Source organism: Drosophila montana, unplaced genomic scaffold (genome assembly GCF_035044405.1).
Source record: "Drosophila montana isolate Dmon_TW-CO22-7 unplaced genomic scaffold, ASM3504440v1 contig_2256_1, whole genome shotgun sequence".
Classification (NCBI taxonomy): Eukaryota; Metazoa; Arthropoda; class Insecta; order Diptera; family Drosophilidae; genus Drosophila; species Drosophila montana.
This window is the reverse complement of record NW_026997144.1, coordinates 350,051-360,121: the sequence shown is the minus strand read 5'-3', so window position 1 is coordinate 360,121 and position 10,071 is coordinate 350,051. Positions and strand designations below refer to the sequence as shown.

Here is a 10,071-nt window from a genome sequence, read left to right as displayed (position 1 = left end):
TTCAATATGCGAAATTTGCTGTTAACCAACACTGCCAATCGAATTGACAAATAACCAAATGGCCTGCGAATCGACTGCGAAGTGCAAAAATTTCAACTCGTGACTAAAAAACTGGCAAGCAACAGACGCTTGTCTGGCTCTAAAGCTCGTTTGTGTGCGCGTTTGGGCTAAGAGCGATTACATGCATAATTCAATTGACGTAACAGCCTGCCTGGCCTGCCAGCCCCGCCTCCCCATAGATGCTGGCAAAGCACAGTATAGCTAAGAGGGACCAAAAAAAAAAAGGGATAAATGTGCTCGCAGCTGTGCCTCAGTTGCAGATACATTTAGAGACAGAGATACAGATACAGATATATCTAGAGATACAGTTGTATGCATATTGTATTGTCAATCATGCTTAGGGGCCTGCCAATAAAGCCGGCAAGTGCGTGCGTTTCACTGAGTTACAGTTGCCTCTACGCAGAGCGTCAACTGCTTTGGGGACTATGCAAATGCTATTTGGGATTACCCAGCTGCTGCCAGGCAATCTGCGTGCGTGTGGGACTCCTACTATCCTTTCCTTTACTCTTTTGGCAAAGTTGAACTATGATGCAATGCTTGACTTTGTAATACCCGGAGTACAGATGTTTCTATTACAGATTCACACTTAATTCGCAATATACTCCTCGGCGATAGTTTGACAATAATACGGCGTTCATTTTTTTCATTTTTCTCTCCCAAGCGAAGCAATTTAATTGTGTCATTGTTTCTTTTTTCCCATTGAAAGGTAACCCTGCGATAAATAATCTTTATGTTCCGAAACGCAATACGAATTGAAAGAATCTTATTTATATTTATCGCGACAAATGACAAGTTCGCGAGCCATGTGATTCACACACAAGCTTTAGGCTGCCAAGATAGAAGAACTTTTAAGTTTTAGCTGCAAATATGAAACGCACTCTTCGAAATACCAAAATGATATGCTAATAAACTTTTTAAAATAGATGATCTGCTAAACACATAAGGTTTAAACTTTAAACACTTCAATGTAGATAAGACACAGCAATTGTATTATCTGATCTGAGCCATCAGAATATATAAGTATCCCCTTAAAATAATTGAATCGCATGTTATCTGCCTATATCTCTGGCTAACTATCTACATAAATGTTTCTTTATAATACCCTTTTTGGCACATTTTATGTGTGCAGGGTATACGCAGCAGTTCCAGCAGCTGCAAGTTCAAACTACATGCAAATGATGTCATAAAAATGTAGACAGCCTCCACGTTTGTCACCTGTGCAAGTTTGTCGAGCACTCGAAACTAGATGCTCGAGTTGCTCTTGTTGGTTTAAAGTTTTGCCAGGCACTTATTAAGCATACGCCGAGTGGTACACTCGAGTCCCATGCAGCAGCAGCAGCAACAGCTGTCAACGTCTGTCGGAGCTCTACGTAAATTAAGATTGATGTACGAAACGTGTACAGTTTGAGAACCATTGCGATTTGACCCTGCACACGCAGCAGGTGCCCCTCAAAGTTGACATAATCTATAATCTACGATTAAGCATGCTCGATCCACACAAATTGGGCTTTCGAACTTATGGGTCTTATCGAGCAGTTAATTGACCATTGGCGATATTGATAGTCTGTGCCCGATATCTAGGTCTGAATTTTAGAGATTAGATAGTTGTTGTTTGCTTTAATTGGCGACAAGTGTATTACGCAAAGATCAGAGCTATTAGACATTAGCTTAAGGCTTGGCTAGTCGCTACTCAGTTGAGCTGGTAGTAGGCGCTAATCACTTGGTAGATCCAATCCACGTAGGCGGGCACGGAGGTGAAGACCGTCGGCCGATTGGCATAGCCGCAGGGCATATAGCTCCAGGAGCCCAGGCCCACCAGTTCAGCGGGTCCGGCGATGGGCCAGTAGACCAGGGGAGTGCCGCCGTCGCCATAGCATGCCTGCACCTGGGCGCACACCTGCCTCTGCGAGAGCGGCGCATCCGTGGGCAGCAGCTCCGCGCAGCGCGTGCTGTTCAGCAGCGCGGAGAATCCATATTGCAGCTCCTTGGAGTATGCATCACCGTCGACATCGGTCAGTCCCCAGCCGTAGGCGGTAGCCGTCTTGCCGCTGTAGTCCTCATCCAGATCCGGCAGCGCTATCTGCTGCACACGCGCCGAGTACACAAATGATTCGGAGACGTGAAGCAGGGCGATGTTGTCGCTGCCGGCTTGGCCGTTGAATGAGCGATGCGTCGAGGCAAAGTCCACGTAGCGCACCTGGGCGTCGCTCACGTTGGCCCGATTGGAGAGGCCCGCATAGACGGCGTTGCCAATGATCTCGCCATTGAAGCTGCGCCACTCCTCGCAGCAGTGGGCAGTCGTGAGGACCCAGCGCTTGCCAATGATGGCACCCGCGCACTGATGGCTGTAGGTCAGCGGGGTGAGGCTCAGCGAGACAAGGTAGGGCGCATTGTCCACACCCTGCACATCGAATCCATCAATGATGCGCGACGATATTTCCATTGCCTGCTCGTTCTTCATCTTCTGCATTATACTCTCCACCAAATGGGCGACCGACTCTGACGCGATATTCCTCTCGGCCAGTTCCTCATAGTGACCCGCCAGCAGGTGCTCCAATTGGGGTACCTGGGATCCGGCCTGGGCCAGCCCCAAAAGCGGTAGCAAAGCTAAGAAAATTTTTACCGCCAACATGACGTTACTTATCGTTGTGAACTGCGATTGTTGTGAACCATTCCCGAGAGCTCTCGACACTTATATACGCAGTCGTCCAGTGGAGCTTTACGATAAGCAGTGAGGGTAACAAGTGCGATTGGTATTTAAGCAGAGAGATAGTGAGAGCGTGCAGAGATTAGAGGTGGCAGCGTGTTGGATTCAGTTGCCAGAAATTGCAAATTCCCACGCTGCTTAATGTCTATCATTGTTTATTTTTTCCCTATCCATGTGTATTCCATTTTAACATTTTTTAAAAGTATTCAGGAAATTGGGAAATTTTGTTAATTTAAAAAGATTGTTGACGTCGTGCGTGTTCCCAATCACGAACGGAATTCACGATCCACTCTCAGCTCCAAGTGTAGCAGAGCGAGAGAGAATTTCCCGTTCAATTAACACCTTGATATTAGTTGGGATATTTCCAATTTTCATTACCCAAATATATGTTATGTAGTTATTAATTCATGTTCGTCTTTCTTTAATTTGATTGGCTATATCAAGAGAATATTGCTAAATTTATCACAATTCTTTCGCTAGAACTTTTCATATATTTACCGCTTTAACAGAATCATATTCTATAATAAGAAGATGGATTTGCTTATATTCTCTTGGGATATTTTTCAGAAAGTTTCTTTATTGCTCAGGGATTTCTTATACACTTTACCCTTAAAATGTGTGTTTAAGGCAGTTACATATATATATATATATGTATATATTCTAAATCAGCCTCAGCAGATGCATTTGCTTAGCTATGTCTATCTGTCAGTATTAAAGCGTCTATCTCAAGGACTACGGCAAATCCATGAAGGTTCCCAGATCAAAAGAATAATTCAATCACTTTTGAATAATGTCTCCCTGTTTCCCTAAAGTTGAATAATGTATATTCGGAACAAATAATCAGTCAAAAAATTTTTTGTTGTAAATAAGTCTTCAATTTACGAGCTACGATATCATATAACTTTGATATCAAGCGGATTACGTCTTTCTGAGAAACATTTGAATAGATTATTTTAACTGTAGTTTGTAAAGATTTCTTTTTAAATTAAACAGGGCCGCAGTTTAGTCAGGCGCTTATTAGAGGATTCGTTGTGCCCGGCCGGAGCTTTATTATCATCGTTTAGCTGGTCTTTAAAGTGGCTTTCATGGCACATGTTCTGTATTTTCCCCGCCGTTGGGCTTTGCCCTGCGCTGCTTAGTTAAATGTGTACACATTTGTGTGAGTGCGCGCGTGTGTGTGTGTGGGTGTGTTTGTGTGCGTGCGGTTGCACAAAGTCCACGGCCCGCAGCGGCGTAAAATTTGCTTTTAATTGGCTAAGCCCGTAAAATGGCCACCATCTGCCGCGGGCGGAGCGCCGGACATTGTCCACTCTTTTATGTAACCGCCAAGGACGCGTATCCCTTTATAGACAAACACATACACAAACAGGCACATACGTATAAATAGCGACCCTTTATAAGAGGGGAACTTAGGCTCGGGGCGACCTCGCACGCGTGGCTTGTCAACACCTAAGAGCCCACATTACACATGCTAAAAATATGGCAATTATCGAAGGCCCGACACGTATAACATGTAGCGACTGTAGAGAGTTGGGTTTCTGGTTCTACATAGTGCTATTTAGTATTTTAAAATGGCACGCTTTTTTGGAATCCTCATCCTTATCAGCTGGATTTGGATTAGCTTAATTTCGCTTGGTGTGGAAAAATCAAGTCATAAAAGTTGATTAGCAAATAGTGAAATCATTATCATAAATCGATCTTTTAATCGGCCGATAACAGCGAACTATAAAAGGTCGCTGCCCGCCAACGACTCCATCATTCGTCGTCCATTGCTTTGAGCAGAATGAAAGTACTCGCTGTTACACTTCTGGCCCTTCTGGCAGCCGGTGCTCAGGCTGGCAAGCTGACCGATACCTTGGCCAAGGTTATTCCCAGCTTTGCCACCGGATTCGTGATCAACGGCACCGAAGCCGATCCTCATGCGGCACCCTACATTGTCTCGCTGGGCACTAAGTTCGCCAGTCACTCGCACATCTGCGGAGGCACCATCATCAACAAGGAATGGATCGTCACTGCCGCCCATTGCATCTCCAACCCGGTTGGCATGAGCGCCATTGCCGGTCTCCACAAGCGCGCCGAGGTGGATGAGCGCACCCAGCACCGCCAGATTGACTTTGGCCGCGTCCACGAGCAGTACACCGGCGGCGTTGGTCCCTTTGACATTGCCGTATTGCATGTGAGCGAACCTTTCGATTTCAACGAGTTTGTCGGCCCAGCCACCCTGCCCAGCCGTGAGGAGATCCACGAGGGTGAGACCCATCTGTACGGTTGGGGCCAGCCCAAATCCTACATTTTGACTGCCGCCAAGACTCTGCAGACCGTTACCACCGAGGTTGTCAACTACGATAAGTGCAAGGAGGTTCTGCCCGCCGATGCCCCTCTCGCTGAGAGCAATGTCTGCTCCGACTCCCTGCAGCAGAGCATCTCCGCTTGCAACGGCGACTCCGGCGGCCCACTGGTCGTTGAGCATGAGGATGCTGCCTCTGAGCTAATTGGTGTTGTCTCCTGGGGCTACATTCCCTGCGGCCTGGCCAACTACCCCTCGGTCTACACCCGCGTCTCTGCCTACATCGACTGGATCGCCAAGATCCAGAGTGCCTACTACATTCTGAACTAAGTTCTTCCTTCAACTTTTTAATAAACGAACTTGACTCTAGTCAAGTCCAGTTGGATTATTGAGTACAAATTGCATTTTTATAAAGCATGTGATCTTCTTATTTCACCATAATTAATAACAATTTATTATCTCAGACTATCTAATCTAATCTCCAATAATTATTGGCTAATTTTGGTTGGATTAGTGTAGCTTTTTATGGACTTTGTTTGGGTTCACGTATACCTTGTTAATGGGCGTATGTCAATAGATTAGCTAAAAGCAAGAACGATCGCTTTAGTGGGGATGAATCGACTGTTAAGTACTCTGTTTACTGTGTTATTATGATTTTAGATCAGTCGAGAAGAGAGAAAGGAGTCTGTTCATTATAATTTTAAATCAGCGGAAAAACAGTTTAGACTAATGAATGTAAAACTGTAAGCACAAAGAGGTTATTTTCAAACTGTAAAGTTAACAAATATCGATTTCTGCAATTTGTGAAAGGGTGTGTGATTTTAAACGGATTTAAACGGACACCCAATATACTCTTTTTCAGTTTCTGAACAGAGTATAATTATAAGCTATTGTATCACAACCAATCTATAAGCGTCTAGGGAAGAGTTTCTTGTTCCTATTGGCCAACTTTTGGTGGTTCATGTTTTGGAGCTATATCAATAAATGAATGTGTGTGACTGGCATTTTACATAGGGTGAAGATTAGCAGCATTAAATAAATGGCTTATATAAATATATTTGTTAAACTTTTGCAAAATCATGTTATGCAGCATAATTGAAAAATATGACTTTGAATTCTGCGTATTTTGTATTATTAATAAAAAGAATTCCGGAATTGAAAATTTCCTAGAAATGGTTGACTGACAAAATGGGTTTTTAATTACTTATATTACATATAAATATAATAGCCCACAGACATTAATATTTAGTGTGTTATCCGTTAAGCTATCTCATTCCTTTGGAATCTACATGATATAGAATGTCCGATGTTGATACCACTTAGCTTATACATAGAGAGCATAATGAAACTATTAAATGATGAGTCAGGAGTTTTGGATTGATCGTTTCTATGGTCAATATATTATAAAGAGATCCGATCTGACATATGTACTGCCTGCAAAAGAAAGCTTAGAACTTGGGGCCTAGCTTGCATTTAAACAGACAGACCCATAGACTAACATCGTTATATGGACTCAGCTGTTCATACTGATTAAGAATATATATGATTTATGAGGACTCTTCATGACAAACTTAAAATATCCTCGACAAGGGCATGAAAACATTTTACAGACATCAACGCTGTCAACGAAGTCACATTTTCGACATATACTTGCCGCCGATTGTTTTGACAGCTCCAATTAAACGAATACGATGAAACCGATTTTGAAAAGTTTGTGGAAAATTCAAAAGTTCTAACCTTTCATTTTTCATCAGCAAACTTATTTCCAAAAGTATTAGGTACTATTCATCCCAGCTGTCAATAATGGACTCTTACGTAACTTTACTAGACTTTTCTTTAAAAGCATGAAAGGTGTGTTCGAAAATCGAATGCCAAATCTATATATATAAAACTAGCTGTTTCTTTGGGTTTGGCTGAAAGCTATTCCATAATAACGAGTACATTTTCTCAAATAATCTTTCAGTATTCTTAAGTTACCGATACTATCGAACGAAGTTACGGTCTTTGGCTCGTCGTTTGCCAGGGTTGTCAAAATATTGCAGTGGGCTGTTCGCTATTTAAATCTTATCAAGCGATGTTCGATCCCACTTAGCTGATTAGTCGGAATATTGATAGATGAGAAAATTGGTGTCATAAAATATGATAATCGCCTTAAGGGAAATCTATATTATAAATCTATCTGTTAATCTGCCGATAATAACGCTTCTTCTTCCGGGCTGATGGCCCTATAAAAGGTTGTTACTTATCGTTTGAGTCCATAATTTCAAGGCATTCAACCGAAATGAAAGTACTCGCTGTTACACTTCTGGCCCTTCTGGCAGCCAGTGCCCAGGCTGGCAAGCTGACCGATACCTTGGCCAAGATTATTCCCAGCTTTGCCACTGGATTCGTGATCAACGGCACCGACGCCGATCCCCATGCGGCACCCTACATTGTCTCCCTGGCCTCCAACTTCGCACAGCTGTGGAGGCACCATCATCAACAAGGAATGGATCGTCACTGCCGCTCACTGCATCTCCAACCCGGCTGGCATGGGCGCCATTGCCGGTCTGCACCAGCGCGCAGAGGTAGATGAGCGCACCCAGCGCCGCCAGATTGACTTTGGCCGCGTCCACGAGCAGTACACCGGCGGCGTTGGTCCCTTTGACATTGCCTTGTTGCACGTCAGCGAACCCTTCGAGTTCAACGAGTGGGTTAGCCCAGCTACCCTGCCGGGTGTTGAGGAGATCCATCAGGGTGAGACCCATCTGTACGGTTGGGGCCAGCCTAAGTCCTATGTGTTTACGCCCGCCAAGACCCTGCAGACCATTACCACCGAGATTGTCAACTACGATACGTGCAAGGAGGTTCTGCCCGCCGATGCCCCTCTCGCTGAGAGCAATGTCTGCTCCGACTCCCTGCAGCAGAGCAAATCCGCTTGCAACGGTGACTCCGGCGGCCCACTGGTCGTTGAGCACCAGGATGCTCCCTCTGAGCTTATTGGCATCGTCTCCTGGGGCTACATTCCCTGCGGCTTGGCTAACTACCCCTCAGTTTACACTCGCGTCTCCTCCTACATCGACTGGATCGCCAAGATCCAGAGCGCCTACTACATTCTGTTCTAACTTGTAGATTTGATTAATAAATTTGCCTCTTTGATTGGCGAAAAATTTAGCTTGCAAATGAGGCTAAGATACGATAGTATTTATACGATGTTTGTAACGCAGCTTTTAAATTAAACAGTCTGGCAGCACCAAAAGAGAAGAAACATGCGGATGCTTTGTGAAATAACTTAAGATGGGTGAGACACTTTTTCGCTTTTGAAAATTACCCAACCTGATGTCAGCGTTACCTAATCGTAGATGTTAAATTAGCTTGCCTGGTATAAAATCGCTATTACTAGCAAACATAGTACTATTTGTTCAAGCACAAAGCTATTAAAATAACGCAATCTGGCAACACCAGAAACTTGAATGCCCTTGTTAAGTTGGATGCGACAGCGCTTACGTAACATGAGCCACAAGTTATTCGGATATTATATTTATAGCCCCCGTAAACGGTTGTAGATTCCGATTGGTAGCTGTCGTCAGTTGTCTGCTTCGCTTGATGACCACATCGGGAACTTTTCAAACGCTCCTATGCTTTACGACGCGCGCCCAATCGGACGAATGATCTTGCAGAAATGAAAATAATTTTTCTTTGTTTATACAGATTACTTTTATATATGGTTGGCAATAAAGTGAACCGATTTCGAGATTTACGAGCCACTTGCCGCGATATTTATTTACGCGTAGACGATCTACGTATCGAAGCAGGAATCATCGAACTGGGCCAGCCCACTTGAGGATGACTGAATGATTCCATCTATTGCTATTGATACCGATCTAAAGTGGGCCTGCGCCAGCGATTAGTGGACCCGATAACGCTGTCTGGCGGGCAGAGTGCACTCTGGTTAATCGGGACACGGTCAGAACAGAAGAGCCACAAAAGCCGCTAAAACAAGGATCGTAAATTTGCCACAAATCTGCGGCACGTTGCTTGAATGACTTCCATAAAGACCAGTTGCCATTGATAGCTATCGATTTGATAAGGATTGCTCTCTGATAAGGCACCAACGCTGGCTATAAAATGGAATGCTCTGGCTACCGATGGCACACAGTAAACGGTGAAATCAGCAGCTGTTAACATGAGACAATTTGTGGTGCTTCTTGCACTGGCCGTGGCCTCGGCTAGTGCCAATATCATTGCCTGGCCGGGATTCCCGGAGGGTCGCATCATCAACGGCCATGAAGCCAACTCCGGCGAGGCGCCCTTCATTGTGTCGCTGCAGTCGACCAGCAACTCGCACTACTGCGCCGGCTCCCTGGTCAGCGATCGCGTTGTGCTGACCGCCGCCCACTGCATGACCTATGCCACATTCCAGGTGGTTGCCGGCGCCCACAGTCGCACGGACAAGTCGGCGACTCAGGTGCGCCAGGGCAGCAGCGCTCGTCAGACGGTGCACGAGAAATACGGCGGCGGCGTTGGCCCCTACGATTTGGGTCTGATCTTCCTGGAGGAGCCCTTCGATCTGACTGTGCTGGCACGCGATGGCAGCGCGCCCGTCTCGACCATCTCGCTGGCCTCCAACCAGTTCACGGCCAACACCGACGGCGTGCTCTTCGGCTGGGGACGCGACAACTCTGGCTCGTTGCCCGACAAGCTGCAGAAACTGGACGTGGACATCATCAGCTATGCCGACTGCCTGGATGCTCTGCCAGGCGGCAATAGCCTGGCCGACAGCAACATTTGCAGCTACACCGCCGGCACCACCGACGGCGCCTGCAACGGCGACAGCGGCGGTCCCTTGGTGAACAAGAAGGCCGACGGCAGCTATCAGCTGGTGGGCATTGTCTCCTGGGGCTACACACCCTGCGCCAGCACCAAATACCCCTCCGTCTACACCTACACGGGCGCCTACTCCGACTGGATCAAGGAGCACAGCAATGACTACTAAGGCTAGCCAATGAATGAATAAATGAATTGAACTTTTGCACTA

The 10,071-nt window shown here is 45.6% G+C and overlaps 3 protein-coding genes and 1 pseudogene across 3 annotated transcripts; 3 read left to right on the top strand and 1 right to left on the bottom strand.

The window, feature by feature from the left end:
* Nucleotides 1–1,657: 1,657 nt before the first annotated feature.
* On the bottom strand, nt 1,658–2,731 carry LOC135427745 (lectizyme-like). The gene has a single exon (XM_064681342.1). It carries the CDS (start codon nt 2,690–2,692, stop codon nt 1,751–1,753), a length of 942 nt encoding a protein of 313 aa, XP_064537412.1. The 5' UTR covers nt 2,693–2,731; the 3' UTR covers nt 1,658–1,750.
* A 1,805-nt stretch (nt 2,732–4,536) lies between these two features.
* LOC135427744 (lectizyme-like) lies at nt 4,537–5,453 on the top strand. The gene has a single exon (XM_064681341.1). It carries the CDS (start codon nt 4,551–4,553, stop codon nt 5,382–5,384), a length of 834 nt encoding a protein of 277 aa, XP_064537411.1. The 5' UTR covers nt 4,537–4,550; the 3' UTR covers nt 5,385–5,453.
* A 1,867-nt stretch (nt 5,454–7,320) lies between these two features.
* LOC135427736 (lectizyme-like) lies at nt 7,321–8,203 on the top strand (annotated as a pseudogene).
* A 974-nt stretch (nt 8,204–9,177) lies between these two features.
* Nucleotides 9,178–10,071, top strand: LOC135427740 (lectizyme). The gene has a single exon (XM_064681338.1). It carries the CDS (start codon nt 9,220–9,222, stop codon nt 10,027–10,029), a length of 810 nt encoding a protein of 269 aa, XP_064537408.1. The 5' UTR covers nt 9,178–9,219; the 3' UTR covers nt 10,030–10,071.

Coding starts and splice junctions, on each gene's coding strand:
- LOC135427745 (XM_064681342.1), bottom strand. CDS start 2,692: ATGTTGGCGGTAAAAATTTTCTTAGCTTTGCTACCGCTTTTGGGGCTG.
- LOC135427740 (XM_064681338.1), top strand. CDS start 9,220: ATGAGACAATTTGTGGTGCTTCTTGCACTGGCCGTGGCCTCGGCTAGT.
- LOC135427744 (XM_064681341.1), top strand. CDS start 4,551: ATGAAAGTACTCGCTGTTACACTTCTGGCCCTTCTGGCAGCCGGTGCT.